The sequence below is a fragment of the Bombus flavifrons genome, chromosome 16 (genome assembly GCF_040668555.2).
Source record: "Bombus flavifrons isolate JBK064 chromosome 16, iyBomFlav1_principal, whole genome shotgun sequence".
Classification (NCBI taxonomy): Eukaryota; Metazoa; Arthropoda; class Insecta; order Hymenoptera; family Apidae; genus Bombus; species Bombus flavifrons.
In genome coordinates this window covers 9,164,773-9,183,370 of record NC_138457.1, presented here as the reverse complement: position 1 = coordinate 9,183,370, position 18,598 = coordinate 9,164,773, and the positions used below count along the sequence as shown (strand labels likewise).

At 37.1% G+C, this 18,598-nt stretch overlaps 2 protein-coding genes across 2 annotated transcripts in view; one reads left to right on the top strand and one right to left on the bottom strand.

Annotated features, from left to right (window-relative positions):
* Nucleotides 1-18,598, bottom strand: part of dnc (phosphodiesterase dunce) — a 352,460-nt gene that overhangs the window by 315,309 nt on the left and 18,553 nt on the right. The window lies entirely within an intron of this gene.
* On the top strand, nt 11,061-17,516 carry LOC138188169 (flagellar attachment zone protein 1). Its single transcript, XM_069129705.1, has 5 exons — nt 11,061-12,048; nt 12,370-14,129; nt 14,215-14,286; nt 14,565-16,673; nt 16,963-17,516. The coding sequence occupies exons 1-4, from the start codon at nt 11,211-11,213 to the stop codon at nt 16,605-16,607; spliced, it is 4,713 nt and encodes a 1,570-aa protein (XP_068985806.1). The 5' UTR covers nt 11,061-11,210; the 3' UTR covers nt 16,608-16,673; nt 16,963-17,516.

The window sequence follows — 18,598 nt, the reverse complement described above, 5'->3', positions numbered from 1 at the left end:
ATAGAATTATTTCTCGAGATTAAAATTACAAATCGAAGGTGAATTATATCGCAAAACGACGAAGATTAAAATTAACATCCTTTACGTAATAGAATTACGTTCTATTTCCTTACTGAAAGTTGAACGAAGTTAAATTTAAGTTGGAAAAATAGAATGGCGAGTATTTTAATACGATTTATTTGAAATTGCAACGAAGTATATATCTTTCCTCTAGCGACTTCGAACTAAATAAATGTAAATTTGCAAAAAATTCACGAAACTAAATTTAGAGTCAACCGCGTTCGAAATACTTTTCTACGTTTTAAGTAGAACAAACTTAAATTAGACCCGTCAACCGAAAACTAAATAACCTACTTTCGAAATGGACAAAATTACAAAATCCCTAATTTCACATCGAACATAAATATATTTACAAAATGAAAATTACGATCAACCGTGTTCGAAATATTTCTTCTACTACAAGTGGAACAAACTTAAAGTAGATCAGCCGTAAACTAAAACTCAACTCACGTTTCTCCTTTTCCTATTAATTTTACATTATTCCTGGAACAACTGAAACATTTAATAGGCCGTTTGAAATGTAACGACTAGAAGTTTCACGCGCGGTTTCGTGACTACTAGAACATTCACGCACGATGTCGTGACTAGAGATGAGTTAGTACGTGTCAGGTAGCATTAAATGCGCGTGTAGTTAAGTGAGAACTTGTCTCGACTCGTGCTGCTCAGGGAGGAGGTTCCACTGTCTATAAAGGCCAGGCCTGCATCGGAATCGTTTCTTCTCTTAAAGTATGTAGGTTACCAGTGACGTCATCGGCCGCCCAGTGACGTATGCATCGTGAAATATGCATCGTTGCAGCGATGCAGGTCATTGACGGCCGTGTACCTTTTGTGAGGAAATAAATTTCCAGGAAGTCAAAGCCCAATTTTCGAATAGTTAGCCATGAAAGATTGGGAAATTGATAAAATAATTGAAAATTGCTTTCTCATTGTTGAAAAAATAAAAATACGTATAAAACATTGTTGGAAATTGTTAGTATAAAAATTATATATTGCATTGCTGGTTAAGGGCTTTTTTTTTATTAAATTTCCATCAATTTTTGGGTAGATTCAGACAGATTGGTCTAAAAATTTATGTTCTTTTTTCGAATGATTAAAAGTTGATCTACTTTTCACGGAGAATCTATATTTACCTGGAAATGGTAATTGTTACGTTTTAATTGGAAAATTTGTCTCGTGTGCTAAATAACTAGGCTAGAGTTAAAAATAGAAGTTTAACTCAACCAGCGATCTTAGTTAAAGTATTTAGAGTAGAAATTTAATTAGCAGTCGAATAATAGTTTGCCTACGATTGAACAACTTTTACTTCCGACGTGTTTTCAAGCAATCTAAGCGAAAAGAGTCATGTCAATATGTAGGCGGGAACCGTATCCGACCATGTACGTCCCACTTCTACTTGTCCTCGTATTTATCACTTATACCTCGTGAACTATTATCGACTGGTACTTTGACAGTAAATAGAAATATAATATACCACTAATAACCAAGAACAAATGATAATAACAATTTCTCTTCTATAAAGATTTTAAAATCTAAAATTTCGAACATCTGTTAAAAAATCAAATTGCCTTCGTTATATTGAATTTGCCGAATTTTACATAAATGCATAAAAATCCGTAATTAAATAATAAGTAATAATAATATAATAATTGTGTAGCAATAATAATTGCTGCCCTATCCTAAACGTTGTAAAATGTAAAATTCAGGACAATCTCTGTTCCGACCGAACTTCCCATAAATACAGTAATTGCATCATATTAATAATTTCTACCATTTCCTAAAAATTCTACGATCTGAAATTTCACGCGTCCCTTAAAAAGTCGTCGTCGTTCCAATTGGACGCCATCGAACAAAAGGAACTAGTTCATGGAAAGTTGTAGTGAAATGAAATCGATGGTTCGTACATAATCTCGGGACGCCGGCGTCGCGACGCAGCAGTCGGGACGCTATTAGCATGACTGCCGGTATCAAATATTAGAGACGAGAGTGTGCACAGTGGGAATCGCGTGTGTAGAGCTTTCTGGAAAAGTTATGGGTATTAACCCCAGAACGGAGCATCAGAATTCCCGCCGCGTGTCTGGGTTCGATCCCATTTGCAATGCAACTTTAAAGAGGAGGAAGCCGCGCGGGAAGCACGTTCATGCGCATTCATATAATCGTTTATGCTAATGGATCGACTGGCTGCAAGAAACAACACGTCGCGTGCCATTAGGGGACCTACTTGCAAGGGAACAACTGTTCCATTGTTTTAATTCCGATGTAACGACGTTGTTGCGGCTGAAAGCAGATGAAGATTAGGTCGTCCAAGTGACACGAGACAGTTTGTGGTCTTTAGAACGAGAAATCGTTGGAATAGGCGTGACTATAAAGCAAATTATCGTGACTATAAAGAGAGATAGCTGGACGTGCTATTTGTTGCTCATATCGCTGGTTATTTTAGCGCGATCTTTTCGTGCAGCGTATGATTTTGGTTATTTTGGAATAGACGAAGACCTCGCGTTTTTGTTATAATTATTACAACTGATTATAGGTTTTGAAAGACGGATGACTATATGGTGAAATATTTGGTATTAACGTTTGCTGATAATTTTAGTGAAGCTTTATAGTTCAGTGGATATTTCTGGTTCAGCTTGAATAATTTCAATTGAATTATATGAACACCGGCCTAAAGCCAAGTTACTTGATTTGAATGATTCAATAGCTTGAATTACATACACAAGAAATTAACGATTGTATGGACATATATGAACATTATCATTTAACTGTATAAACTCAAGCATTGGGATAAACACTGTTGAAGTAATTACTCGAAGGAAAACTCTACATCTTTACTTTTGTATATCAGCGACCTGCAGACTCCTGTTACAAAGAGAATAGAATTTAATGAAAAATTCTAAATAAGGAGACGTCCATATTATAGCGTCGTTGAATATAAATTTTCTTTTGGATTGCAAGGTCTAGAAACAAAAGAGCTATAAGTAGATTTCTATTGCTGTTTCTTGTAGCTTTCAGCTACAGCTACGAGGTTAACTTTTTGGTAATGTCCTTTGCTAGAAATATATGAACGTGCTCCCTATAGTAGCTTCTTCTTCTTCCAGCTTCGAACAGAAGACGCGTAAAGAAAGAAAGTCAGTATCAGGCCATCTACTCGACGATTGGTTTGAAATTTTTTTCTTCGGAAACTTCTCTGGTTTCTTCACTTAATTAAATACTTTTCAGATAGTCGAAACGGTGCACAGTAAGTGGAAGGAACTCTGAGGTTAATTGCGTTCTCGCCATTTATTTAATACTCGACCTACATGTGTAAAAGTTGGAGCTTTCAACCGCTAATTTATCGCACCGCGGCTCGTTGTCTCTAATTGCCAGCCAGAGAATACGATCTCGCTGTATTTTCTCCTTTTCTTTTTTCTTCCGTTTCATCCCTCGCGGCATCGTTGCTCCGCGATTTATGACGCGACGCGTGTTTTATAACGCGGTGGAAGGAGAAATCGTTGAGAATATTTCTGTCGTCGTGTTCTAGCTGATCGACGAATCGCAATAAGTTGCGACAAATTCGTTTCCCACCCCCTAGATAAACTTTTCTCCTCGGAAACGAGCGTAAATTGTTTCGCGTTGTTTCGAAAATGTCCGCTCGCGTGGACGTTGATTTTCGAATATTTTTGGAAAATTTAAACTTTTGTTTATTAAACGCTTTGATAGGAAATTCTAATTTTTCCGGGGTTTCATTAAAATCGTTTTAGGAACTCGACGTAGAAACAAAATTTTGCCAGGAATTTAAAGTATTATAAATTTACGCTGCTGTTTTAATGAAAAACTAAGGCCCTAGTCACTTGTTGAACTTCGGTTTTCACGGAACGGTTGCGACGCGCCATCGAAATGAACTTCGAAACAGGATTAAGCGACCAATCATGCAGGGCAACTTCGTTTGCTTCTGGTGCATGCGAAAATTCACGGGAATCGTTCTCCAACTTGTAACGCCCGATGAATACCAACGTACGAGACTGTAATGGGAAGTTCTCAACTGTCGGTATGATTTTGTTATCGTGGAATTTTCTACAATTGGTCGCTTTCAAAAATTTCATTGACTGGAGCGACTACATCATTCAAACGAAATAAAGTCACTGCGATTGAGGTGGAATTTATTTTCTAAACAATATAGATCGTTAAAAATACGTTGGGGACTAGATACGATAGTTAAAGTTAAAATTTAAAATTATTTAAACAGTTAAGGATAAAAACGTTGCTATTGTGACTATTAATATATAGCAAAATAATGCGTGACGATGATTTAACTACGGTCGGAGAAAAATCTCTAAAAATGTGAAAGTGCGTCTTAATCGTTTCAAATCAATGAATTTGAATCTTCTCATATCTCAAATAATAGAAAACGAATGGGTTTCGCTTACGTGGAAAAAAGACTTTACTCCTAAATCGCATACGTTGGCATTCTGATTCGATTCGTTTCTCTGCAGGCAAGTCAACTCGAATATTTCGATGAAACTATGCTCCAAGTACTGAAGAGAGCCTATTAAGCGAAGAACTCCCGAGTATCGAGAGGTAGGAAAGCATAGAAATCGATTTTGAGCGCTCCTGGCGCGAATTATTGATCTATACTACTGAAAGCTCCGAGCAATTTGAAATTAAATCTTTTCTAGAAGCTGCTTTCTGCGTGGTTAATTGGACTGTACATACAAGGGTTTATCCGATTTTTTATTGCACGTTTATCGAAAGAATCAAGAACGCGATTTATTCGTTTAATTCAACCTCAATGCTTGACTTATACTACTGGAACTTCCGTATTTTAGGTAAATTGATATCTAATCGTCTCTTGCGCGGTACAGACTGATATTCAGTGAGACTCGAATGACACACGTGCTTCAACTATCGATATCGGCTTCAGTTTCGCGGATGACGCCTAAATTATCGATTCGTACCACTGGGAATCGTTAACTGGGCACATAATTCCAATTAGTTAACGGCAAACGTTTTATGCGCGCGTTAAAATCGGCCGATATGCAACGGCTACGTTTTATCGAGACCAATCGATCCTTCATCGAGAGAACGTTTCACGAAAAATCAGCAAAATTGAAAAATCCTTATCTCTGGTTTTGTGCTTTTGATGATAGATGATATTCTAGTAGCGAAAAGCTATCATCGGTCATCGGAAAGTGCTGGAATCGATATTTGAACGTACGAAAGAGAAATAAAAAATCCAGAGTATTCTTTGGCTCGCATAAAGAAAGAGAAATACGTTGCAGGGTGGATTATCTTTTATTATTATTTCATGATTATCATAGGGCCGATTATTTTTGTCACGATTCCTTCCATTGGAATTTAGGTTTAAATAATTAGCTAATTAATTAGTCGATTTTAATGATTTCAAATCTTCCAATATGAAACATCACGTCAGGGATGAATTACCCTCTGTTAATTAATTCCAGTTACATCATTAAGCCATCGCGATTGTGACCTTCGATAAGATCAATAAGTCAAAATAAATGAAACAATTATTTGCACGCGATACAAATCCATCTAATTTGAATAATATTATCGGTCCTATTATACGAGCATGTTCACCAAAGAACTTATTAATCGAAGAAAAGCATCGCTGATTATCATACATTACACTGATAGATACATTGCAATTCCACCCCCTAATAAAAATTTGCCTAATCGGGATGATATTTTCCTGCGTTCTTGTTTAGAAGCAAACAGTTCTTGACACTTGAAACTTTCAAGTTGAAAGAGACAAGGCTATCGGCATACATTAAGAGGCAAAACTGGCGTATTAAATAAAAATTCTCGATTCCACCCCCCAATGAGAAATTATGTAACCGGAATAATGACTTTTGTGCACATTAAGAAACACACAGTATCTGAAATAGAATGCAGAGCGGTGATTATCACATTACCGGACTGCGGTTAATTACGCGAATTCATATTTTTTTTTTATTATAATTAAAAAAATGAAACTTGGGTAAAGAAAATTGTTTGTTAAATATCGCTAAGCGTGTTTATATACTTTGAATATTTTAAGCATTTTTGAATATTGCATACATTCTGTGCACATTTCCATTTCCAAACTTGCCGCAGGTACATGCAAATTCATCGCCTACGCATTACAAAGCCAAAACGCGTATTCGACGAATATTCGCGATACCCCCACCCCCTATTGTAAATCCCTATCATGATCTCAACAAATAATTACTTCAAACTGATTTCCATGGCTATCCCATTCAATTATGACGTAAATGATAACGTGCTTGATGAGGGTGGAATCGACAGAAAGCACGCTGCCTAATAGGGGTGAAATAATGATAAATAGAAGGGGATACCGCGGGTATTCGAAATTTAATGAGAGGTGAAAGAGTAGTAGCGGAGGTATTAAAAATTATATTGGGCATTCCATTGGAGAATGCTGCATCGTTGGAAAAACGACGCGGGAAAAGAGATTGGAGAAAAAGGGGTGGAACAGGGGTAGAATTCCTTGAGGGACGTTATCAATTCCTGGACGAGCAATAAAATGCTAAATGCGACGATTATTAGTCGACCGCGGCTGTTTATGTATTTATGGAGAATTTCGAGCAGCAAATGTCCAGAGAATTTATATTACGCGAAGGAAAATGTAAAATGTCGAGAGTATGTGGCATACGGTATGACACATGTGGATGTAATATATATATAAATGTTAATAAATATACATTTAGTAAATAAAATATATAAAACATGAAGAATAAAATACATTTTATAACAATTGTGAGATAGGACGTATCTTTGCTCGAGCTTTACTTTTTTGTCAGTGTATGTAAAAATATAAATTTGCATAATTATTTATAGTATAATTGTCATTTAAAAAATTCCAAGAATATTTTTCATTATGATATTCTTGATCGATAAATTGCAAGGATTATTTAAAAATATTCTGACAGTTTTGTATCGAAGAAATTGGTTCTCGGAAAATTACGGAAATTTATTTGAAAAATTCCCTGTACCTTCTGCAGCAAATATAATTTCTCTATATTTAATATATTAATTTGAAAAACGCGAAAGATATGACAAACTTCTCGGATCGGTTTCCAATTGCAATTAATCTCGTGTACTCTGGTATTTCAATGTCAATCCCTAAAGCATCTTGCTGCTTTTATTATATCGAAAACTCCGCTTAAATGTTCAGTTTCGGATGACAAAAGCTCGGATTGAAATTACGGATCACGATCAATTTCTCAACCTCCAGTTGAATATTTTACAGTTCTACTTTTATTTATAGGGAAACTTTCGTAAGTTCAGAATCGTATAAATTGCAGTCTAAATTATTCTGAAAGTTATTAGGGAATTCCCGGGTACTGTACGGAGAATTACGAAGTTTCGCGGAGTAAAACGTGGTCGTAAAGGAAACGAATTATTTCTAGCATCTGCCTTTTAATTAATTGCTGCTGAATATCTTGTTTGAGCCACGTGTCAAAACGAATGTTCAAGAGAACATAATTATCCGTGGAGTTTGCATCGTGCAAGTCCAGTCTCGGTCGTCAAGTCAACTTATTTAATCACGAATTTGAAACTTGGCTCCCCTTTTGGCGATGAATAGGGCCAATTAACGGGGCATCAAACTTCCTCTGCAATTAACGCTGATCTCAATTAAAAGTCCTCCGTTTCTAATTTATAGGAAATCTTATTCGTTGTTCTCAATTTCAGCAGAATATTTCTCATATTTCCGACAGAAAAGTTAGATTCAGTGGAGTTTAAAATATCTCTTAAAAATACCACAATAATTTTGTATTTAAAAGATTAAATTTGCCACATATTATTGGAAACTATTTATATAGGAAGTTAAGGAAATTTATTAAAAATCGTTCTGTATATCATTACCCTACAAAAATTAATGTATTAAATATAGAACATCCAATGCTTATTATAACAATGTACTTTATCGAGATACAGAAAGCGTTTCAATTAATATTGTTTGTTAACGAAATTACGTCCAATAAGGACTAACAATTTTTTTACATTAAAAGAATACATATTAGATGTATATTACATGTTGCTAAAAACACCAAACCAAAATTACTTGAAATAAGCCCTTATTTCATCCAAACTTGAAGAATTCTTGCCAGAGATATCAAAATTTCCACAAACCAACGCCTGACAGTACGATTCTCTATGCTCTCATCGATAACTGATCTAAAATCATCCCCGTTGGCAAAATTCCCCGGAACTTGCCGGTTGTAGGCTCGTCTGTAGCGCGGGATAAACTCGGTACACCGATACTATTGATTTTGCGAGAGGTGCAGAAAGAAGGGCGGCGGAGAAAGTAGAGGGTGAGCGAGGTCAACCCCCTTTTCAGGCTGGTTCGACATAAAACAGGGCTTTTCCGGGCTTAGGCCGGTTTATCCTTTAACGTTGTTCCTCTGCGGTAAACCGAGTCGGAAAAAATTGATGTTTAACCCTGCACTCAACCGCCCATGTTCTTATTTCCAACTCCTTCCATCCTCGTCGAATGTTTTATCTGAACGTGGAATGCAAGGTTTCTTATTTCTTAATCGCCAATTTTCTATGTCTATAACTGTCGTGGTAATTTTGGAAACAATATAGCAACGTGGAAAGGCGGAAAATTTAGAAAATGCGAAAATAATAAGTAAATATAAATAAGAAAATAGGAAAATATGGAAACTGGAAAACGGATGGTGGGAAAATAGGGGCATGAAAATAAGAAAATAGTTAGTGGTAAAATAGTAAAGTACGAAAATATGAAAGTAGAGGCTAAGAAGATAGAAATTGCAAGCCAAAACCTCACATTGCTAAGAAGCAACCGGAACTGAGCTGCCGCACAATTTAACTTCCTCGCATTTCCAAGTAACGAATTATTCTTTAAACTGTCATTTGGATATGCACTTTGAGAAATCGGAAACCATTTTGCAAACAAATATTCATTTTATTCCGACCTTCTCGTCCGAAAATCCTAGAATCTCAGCAGCAAAACCCTTTGAACAATTTCTCCGCTCGACCCAATTGCTGCAACTACCTCGCAAGGTTCTTTTATCTTGTACACACTGTCCATTATCGTAACACGTCATCCAGTAAACATAAAACAAAAGGCGAAACACAGGGAAGTATCCAGAGCGTGGAATTTCCGCGAGATTTCACGTACCATTTGCCACGTGGCTGTTTCTTTACGACGCCCTAAACGGAAACGATTCACAGAGAAAAGTCTGACCGCCAGAGAGCCGTGAACATTGCCACGTGGATGACAGTTGAACGAGCTCGTTTCTAAATCGATTACGACTTGCTTGATCTTACGAAGGGATTTTCGTAAAGAAAATAACGATAAGTGGCTCTTGCGCTTTAGTTTAGGTTTATGGGACTTTGGAAGTGAAATGTATCTTTTTTCTAAACTGATTGGAGTGACAAAAGTTTGATATTTACAGTGGCTGAAATTTGGGGAAATTTAGAACATCGAGAAATGAAGAAAGATTCCTAAGGATAGAGAATATAATCAGGCAACGAGGAAATAAATGATAGTACAAGTAGGAAAGGAAACAAAAATTCCGAGTGAAAGGGAAATGATACTGGAAGATAAGGAAATTGGGGAATGATGCTGGAAAATAAGAAAAATTGGAAAATGGTACTGGAAAAATAAGAAAATTGGAAAATGATGCTGGAAAACAAGAAAATTGGAAAATGATACTGGAAAATAAGAAAATTGGAAAATGGAATTACAAGACAAAAGAACTTTTTACATTCCAGTCCGATAATTCTCAATAATTAAAGAAACGATTCTTAGAAGTTTCATATTACATTTACTTCCACATCTTCCACTACTTAAATATTCCATCGTTCGCACGATTACGCGTTTGAAACGCCTCCTAATTGATATGCGCTTTCCACTTTATCGTTTGTAATATATTTAACGGCGTTTAACATGAACTTCGATAAAAAGAATGACGAAATCGATCGATCGATCGACACGAAGCTTCTCGACTCTCGATGTCATCGTGGCTACGTTCAAACGAAATTACAAAATTGATGGAGTAGACGGGATTGAATTGTGATTTCCGCTGAATCTGTTGAAGCTTCTGCGATGGTTATCTGAAATATCAAACGTTAATCGCATTTGGATCTCCTCCAAAATTAAACCCGTGTTTTTCGCCAACATGTGACTTACTTTAACCAATCGAGACCATAAATGAAGCTCGACAGCTCGAAACTTGCCCTATTTTCGTACCGAAATAATGCGTGTTCTTAAGAAAATTCACAAAGATTCATCTGTCAGGTAAATTTAAATTTCCTTCACTAGAAAATTATTTTTCAAAATTTAAAGAAATCTATTCGTGGAATTTATGTTCCTTTAACTTAAATATTGTATCTCTATTTCTTTAAATATATCGTTTTATATCGTACATACTGTTGCATTTAGGCATAGTTTTATATATTTTCTAATATTTCTAATTATCATCAACGTATAAATAAATCTGCAGTCCAAACATTGCTATGTTTTTGGTGCGCGAAAATATAGAGATGTTGAATTTCAAACTAGCAAACGAAATTGTTCAGTTGTAACAATTATGTTTAACCAGTATAATACACTAGAAATGATTTGATTATTTAGTTTATCTCACGCTCCATTTAACTTCTGACTAAACTCTGGATTCAACTCTCACTCAGAATTTCTTACTTTGATAAACTCTCTCCGATTTCAATTCTCAACTCGCAACTCAACTATTTGAGTATGCATTTTCCACAAGCATTTATCCTCACCCATGTATATATGTACGTTATCTCTTTGTCTGCTTTTGTGTACTTTTCACTCGATGCAAATATTCTTAGAAAACACTCAGCCACGTCCATCCATAGCTAGGATGATAAAATGAATTTCAAATCTCAGTAGATAAACAAATAGGAAAATAGAGGAATTGGAGCATCTAGAGATAAGAAAATAGAAAAATAGGAGAATTTCGCTTAAGAACAAGAAAGTTCCTCGTCACTCCAATTTAATCCAATTTCACAAAGCTCTTGTCACTCCACCAACATTCCACTTACTTCAATTCCAGTATCTCCACTCCTAAAATCCAACATCCCTTAAACACCGATATTCTACCAACCCAGGTAACAACATCACGTGACTCATCCACAAACCGAACAACCACAAAGTAGCCGTTATGGCAGACAACGATGATGCGATGGAAGACGAAGAAGATACAAAATCCGGTGTACCGAACTCCGAACACACGCTCAAAAGTCCCTCCGAAGCTGCTGAGAACGTGACAGCCTCGGAATATTGGAAAACACCATCAGCTGCGTCGTCGATAGCTTCAGAAGTGGTATCCGTAGCACGAAATAACGCTCGAGGCTCTCCAAATGCCCAATCCAGCAAGAGTATCCAAGAGCCTCAAGAAGAGAAGCTTTCGAAGAGCCAGGAAGAATTTAGAAAGTCTCAAGAGATCGGCCTAAATGACAAGAAGCCATCTTTGGACGAATTGAGCAAAGACAAGGTCCCTAAGACCACCAAGATGTATCGACAGTGTCATCGTCGATTCAGAGAGATCATCGGCAAACGCGAGCTGAGGAACGTGGAACTAGAGAAGCATCAAGGTGATCTGAAGAAGAGATTGAATATTCTGGAGTGTTCCATGCCAGCTGTGATGGTCTGGAACATGTGGAGAATGAGCCAGGGTACCTGTGTTCCTGGACTTCAACGAATCATGGAGAAACAGTTTGAAGGTCCAGCTTCTGGGGAAGTGTACTGCCCCAGCACACCTAGTAGACACTTTGACTGTAGAGTGAGGGAAGTCGAGGCTGAGAGGAAACAGGCTCAAAAAAGAATGCAGGATGCCAAGTCTCTTTGTGCCGAGAAGGAAGCTGCATTGGAAGATAGGAATAAAAGACTGGAAGAAGCTAAGCAGTTGCAACAGCAGATTAAGTTAAGGATTGAACAACTGACTGCCGAGGTTCAAAAGCTCAGAGAGACTGCTGCTAAAGCGGAGGATGATGGGCAATGTGAAACTGGTTAGTTGAGAATTAAACTCAAACGTAGCATAACTCAAACAAACTATTTACGAAAATCGAAAAACTATTTGAAAGCCTAGAAAACAATTATTTATATAATATAAAAATATAGTATTAAATTGCGGTCCTGATCGTTCTTTAAACGAGTTTTTAGAAACTGGTAAGAAAGCATCTCGTAGAAGAAATTCCTTTTAATATAAGGAAAAAACTTAGACATTGATGCGAATAAAATAGAAATTCTCCCTCTCCTTTTTAATTAGGAAACAAAGTATGCATAACTTCGTCCAAAGCTAAAATTGAAATCACATGTAGGTGAATGTGGAATAATAGAGTGCAAGAAAAAATGGTTAGGAAAAGTGCCCAGCTGCGCGTCCATCAAGTCAAACGACATCGAATGTCTAGAAAAACTACAACAGCTAGCAGAGAACGAAGTGTACATGAAAAGAAAGATCGCGGAACTGGAAAGTCGCGAGGAAGCTTACATGAGGACCCTCCAACAAGCAGACGAATTATGGTGCAAGGTGGACGCAGACGCTGCCAGTACCGCGAGTGCCTTGCAGGATCAATTACACATGAAGACAACGGCGAATCAACAAATGGCTGATCGAATTTGTCAATTAGAAGACGTGATAGAACAGTTGAGGAAAAGGCTAGCAACATGCAGAGGCGAATTAGAAAAATACATGAGCATAAGCAAGATAGAGGCTTTGATAGGCAAAGATGATGATTTTGCTGATGTGCTTGAGAAGGGAATACTAGTTGAAGTCCCTGTAAAAGACAAAGAGGTTGGTAGAGTCGAAGACCTAGCAGACGTTGACGATGTGGGTATCCTGGTTAAGGATGACGTGGTCGAAAAAGATGTTCTAGCTGTGGTGGAGCTAGTTGACATCGATCTAGAGGCCAAACCAGATATAGTTGATGTCGACATAGAAATGAAACCTGACATGGTAGACGTTGCCATGCGCGTCGTTCGAGCAGACCTTATAGACGTGGATGACGCTCAAATGGCGATCCATCCAGACGATTTTGCCTATGAGGATGAGAGGCTGAGGCAAGCTCAAGATTATTTGGCAAGAATAGGATCTCTTTCGGAGCTGGACAAGTACGGAGATGACTATATCTGTGCTTCGGACTTTATTTGCAACGACGTCGTACTCTCTGAAACTGGACTAACAGAGGAAGAGATGATTGCTTTGAACGAGAATCGCGTTACACCACAGGAGTTACTAGAAAAATATGGTTGGAAGTTTGATTTGGCAGAACTGATGGCTCAAGCTTCTGTGCAGGATGTGGAAATTGGTGGAACACCGGTGACTGTTCCATCTGTTGAAAAGGAACAAGAAATTGAGGTTCAGGATAAAGAAGTAGAAGACCCTTCAGCAAAAGTAGGGGTGACTATCGAGGAAACTATGATTATTGAGGAAAGTAGAATTGAAGAAACTCAAGCTGTAGAAGATATTGACTCTGCTGAGGAATATGAATCACTAGAAGACACCGATGCTATTGAGGAAATTACAGATGTGGGAGAAGCTATTCAAACACCTAGACCTATAGAAGACTTAGAAGCTATTGAGAAGTATGAATCTGTAGAAGACATTGAGTATACGGAGAGAATTGAACTTGTGGAAGACATTACACCTACAGAAGACATTAGACTTGTCGAGGACATTAGACTCACTGAGGAAATTAAACCTATTCCTACAGAAGAAATTGAAGCTAGACCTATCGCAGAGATTGCACCCGCTGAGGAAGTTAAACCTACTCCTACAGAAGAAATTGAACCTAGACCTATCGCAGAGATTACACCCGCTGAGAAAGTTGAGCCTATACCTATAGAAGACACTACAACCGTAGAAGAAATTAGACCTGTCGAAGACGTCAGACCCTTCGAAAGAGCTACCCCTCTTGAACCTACCATAGTTGAAAAGGAAAAACCACTTGTAGATGAAAGGACGGATGTTCCACCAAGCGATGTTCCAGAAGAAAAAATTGACAAAGATAATGTCCTGGTCCCACGACAAGAGATCTTATTATGGCAGGATGACGTGGATACTATTCGAACAACAATCGCGGTACTGCTTACAGTATAATATTTATTAAGTTTAGGAAGCGAAATTATTCGATATATATAATTCTTCTGATCGTTTTGAAATATAGAAGTGTCCTGATTGTGTGGATGTAAAAAAGGAAGCTGATCAGTTAGCTACTATGATGTCAGCGTACACTGGAGTGAGTATTATAGATCTATCACTTAAACTTAATATACAATTAATTAGAATTTTATTAAAATATTTATTTTTTCTAATTATATTAGAATTATTTATGATTTAATTTAAAAGTAATAAAATTGTAATGTTTTTTAGGTTAGATTCGATTTTATATTATAAAAAATCACAATCGTATAGACTTCATATTCGATAAAACATAATGCAATTTCGCTACAATAAAAGTTCGATGTCCAATACTTCTTCAGCTTCATTAAAAGTTATTATCGTGATCCTTTCTAGACCGACGTGAAAGAAATAGTCGCGAAGCCGAGACCTCGCGAAGAAGCAGTCGTGAAAATACACGAAGAAAAACTTCATGAGAGAGAAATTGAAGTACAAACGAAACCAAAAGTTGCTGAAGTAGAAGTGACTGCTGTGGCAGAAGTAGAAGAAAAGGAAGTTATAGTTAAAGTTCCAGAAAAACCTGAAGAGCTGATCGAACTTGAATCAGAGTATCCTCTCGAGCCACCAACAACGCCATCGATCTCTGGTGTGACACCTCAGGTAGAAAAAGTCGCTATACCAGAAGTGGTGCAAAAACTGGAAGAAAGTACTCCGGTTGCTCCTGAAGAAACTCCGAAAGAAGTAGTAGAAGAACTTGAGAAAATGCCAGTGATTCCTAAAGTAGACGAAGATAAAGATCCAATAGAAAAGATTGAGGAAGAAGAAATAATGGAAGAAACTGAAGAAATAGTGGTAGAAATTCTTCTACCAAAAGAAGAAATCGAAGAGAAGGAAGAAATGAAGCTTCCAGAGATAGTCGAAATCAAGGTGAAGGAAGATGAAATTGATATAGAAGTCGAAAAACCAGAGGAAAAAGAAGAAGAATTGGTTCCTGAAGAGGAAGAGGAGATCAAAGAAGTGCCAGTGGAAGAGATAGAAGAAATTGAAGTTCCAGTGGATGTTAAGGAAGAAGAAATATATGTGGAGATATTACCAGAGGAGCGAGACGAAGAATTAGTTGAAGAAGAGCTAGTAAAAAAAGAAATACCTGTATGGGAGGAACCAAAGGTACTTACAGAAGAAGAAGAAGAAGAAGAAGAAGAAGAACTCATCTGTACCTGTCCACTTATACCTCCTCCGGTTAGTATAAAAATAAATATTTTTTCAATTCTAACGGGCCAAATTTACTTTGCATGGATCCTCAAAATTTATAATCCTCAAAATCTAATCTCAATCGTCGTCTTGCAGCCCCGCAAGAAAATAGAGATCACTCAAACAGAAATTACAAGAATCGAAACTGTTCAAGTGATCACACAAACAGTCGCAGACGTCGAAACACAAACGACGCCAAGAATAACCAGACAAGCTCAACCACAATTAGTGACTATTACGAAAGCTATAGATCCTGATTCAGCCACTATGGAGCAACTGTTGAATTACAGACAGCCTTTAAAGGAGCGAATAGCAGCTATGGCAATCACTGGAAACTCGCATATACACAAAAGCACATCCTTCCACGCGAGCGGAACAGAAATTGGTGATCGTCCTCCTTTTGTTCAGGATCCTGATATTCTTCGTAGCGTTTCTCCTGGTCCTCGTGGTCCTCGTTTTGTTCCTCCTGGACCTGTTGGCTTTCTAGGTTCTCCTGCTGATCCACGTGGCCCACCTCCTGCCCATAGTGCAATTCGTAGCGTTCCTCCAGGTACTCAAGGTCCAGTTCCACCTCACCATTCTCTCTCAGCTGTCCTCCAAACTCTTAGAGCTGAAGGAGCCCGAATGAAATCGGGCCCAGAAAGAGAACTAAGGTCCGTTTATTATGGCAAAATGCCTGGCGAGCTAGATCAAGGCAAATGCAACTGTTGTCAATGTGGCAAAACTATGTCCACTCCGTTACAAGGTCCTAGAACTCAAGTAAGACAACAGCCAACATTGCCAATATTTAAAGTAACACCAACCGTGCCAGCGCCTAAGAAGACTATCAGCCTAAGTACTGATAAGACAGTGCAACACCAGAGTTTTTGCCCAGAATGTAAACTGAGGAAGCTCCAGGAGGCTCTGAGAGCACAGGATCCTCTGAAAAGAACTACCAAGAAGCCCACAAAGGATCAAGAGGTTTGTACCTGTGCAATTCAACTTGGAAAGGGCTTGTCTTGTTACCAGAAAATGAAAAAGAAGTCAGATCGAAGCTGTATGGTGAAGATCCCTAAAGCCAAGACTGATCGATCAAGGATAATGGAAAATGACGAGCAAGATTCAGTACGCTGCGCTTGCAGCGGGTTGATAGAGACCAAGCCTGGGGTTATGAAGAAGGTGCACTGTTCTTGTGGTGACCCTGATTGATCTTCGTAACCCATTTTTTGAAAAAGTGGAAAAGGATCAGAATATTTTGTTAAAGAACTTGTTTAGGTGAGATACATTATTGGGCCGAAATTTAGAATTACTTCTCAGTTGTATATTTTTGCCCCTAAATACCAGAACACTCAATGACCTCGTACAAAACATGACTATTGCATTAAATTATCAATTTCGTATAAAATCTAAGGATCTATCCAGTCATATGGCAAATATAATAGAAGGCTATTATTGTTTATTTGTTTATTTAATTAATTAAATTTGTTCTACTATAGCCAAAAAATTCATGATATTATTTTGCTAGAAACATAGAATATTTAGGCCCATTTCTATAATGTTTCAGAATTGGCTATCAATGGCGCTACTTGGAATAATACTTGTCGATTTCTGGAACACCTTGGATGGATGGAAGGAGGACATGATTCATTCTGGACGCATTCATCCGACGAAGAAACGTCCACCAGAGGCTTCTAACTGGCTGAACAGAAATATAGACTCAAAGATGGATGCGACAAAGGAAATGGTATGTAATTTCCAATAATGTGGCTAGTTGAATGGCGCTCTTTTCAAATCAATAGTGCTGGACTATTGTACCAGGGGACGATAGTCCTTTCATCGAACCAACGCGTAATAGGATCAATCGTCAGCACGAAATTAAATTTGAGATTATCCAACTGTAAGAAAAAAAGAGAAACATTTGCTGTGTCCAGTGTGTCATGGTTTGGTATTGTTTTGTGATCGTACAAAATGTAAATTCGTCCATCTGTACATATATATTAAATTTTGCTTGTCTGTCAGACCGTTTGAGTTTTTCTATTGGAGATTTTATTGGCTTTTAGCCCTTCTGATTTATTCTATTTTTGATAGCGAAAAAATTCTTTTAAACGTTACAAATTATTTCTTTTCTCTACCCTTAAAACATTATAATTTTAGTAATGAATATATATATATATCAACATTCAAGTACATATGTATAAATAAATTCTGCGTAATATATATGATTAGGAAAATATTTTCGTTGGATAATATATGGTTCCACTGATTTGCATATTAATAGTGAAGAAGATATTAAAAGGAGCCCAGCAGGAATTTCAGTCGCGTTCGTGACTCACGAGATTTCGTTACCTCGTACATCAGATAGATCAGTTGGCACGAACCAATTACAATTTGTCATCAAACCGAAACGAATCGGTTCCAAACGAATTTCTGTTCAATCGGGTGATTCATCAGAAACAGGAAGTATCAAACATTAAAGTGATTCATTGATCCTATTTTCAAGCAACCTAAAAATTATATCGTGCGCTGTTGTTAACTTAAAGTTTAACTTGTGTTCCATCAATTTAACGTGGATTAATTTCTTTTAATCGTTCCGATTATTCTATTTTCTAAATTTAGTAAAAAAAAAAAACAACTTCAGTCACTGATGATCACCGCAAAATAAGAAACATTTTCTTTGGTATAAACGAGGCGTGAGGAATATTATGATTGTAAAAAGGATGCTGTAAAATCAGCTAGACACTGTCTAGCTGGAGGCAGCATTTCAATGGCTGCCTGACTAAACAATCAATACTGCGAGCAACAAGTAAAGCATGACGAAAGGTCAACGAAATATTATCTAGCGCGATAAAGCGCGATAAATGCTTCGTCAAATCGGTAAATAAGCTCGCAATAAAGCTGTGTACACACTAGCAAAAATGTTTTCTAATTATACTACGTTCATTTAGAATGGCAAGCGTTAGAATAACATGTTATCTTTATAAACTTTAAACATTTTTACTAGAAGAGTATTTCAATGTTTAATCGATCTTTCTCAATATTTAAGGCTCTTAAGAAAAATGAACTAGAAGATTTGGATGTAACAACATAATCTTTTATTCTTTCTGAATTCAGTTTTTTTATATAAGACATCATAAAAAGATATCCAAAATAAAAATGAAAGGAATGAATATTCCGTTGCATATATTTAAAAATTTCATATT

Excerpts from the sequence above, each read along its gene's own strand:
- LOC138188169 (XM_069129705.1), top strand. The coding sequence starts at position 11,211 with ATGGCAGACAACGATGATGCGATGGAAGACGAAGAAGATACAAAATCC. Across the intron at positions 14,130-14,214 it reads CTATTCGAACAACAATCGCG|AAGTGTCCTGATTGTGTGGA; the intron begins GTACTGCTTACA and ends TTTGAAATATAG. Across the intron at positions 14,287-14,564 it reads TGATGTCAGCGTACACTGGA|ACCGACGTGAAAGAAATAGT; the intron begins GTGAGTATTATA and ends GATCCTTTCTAG.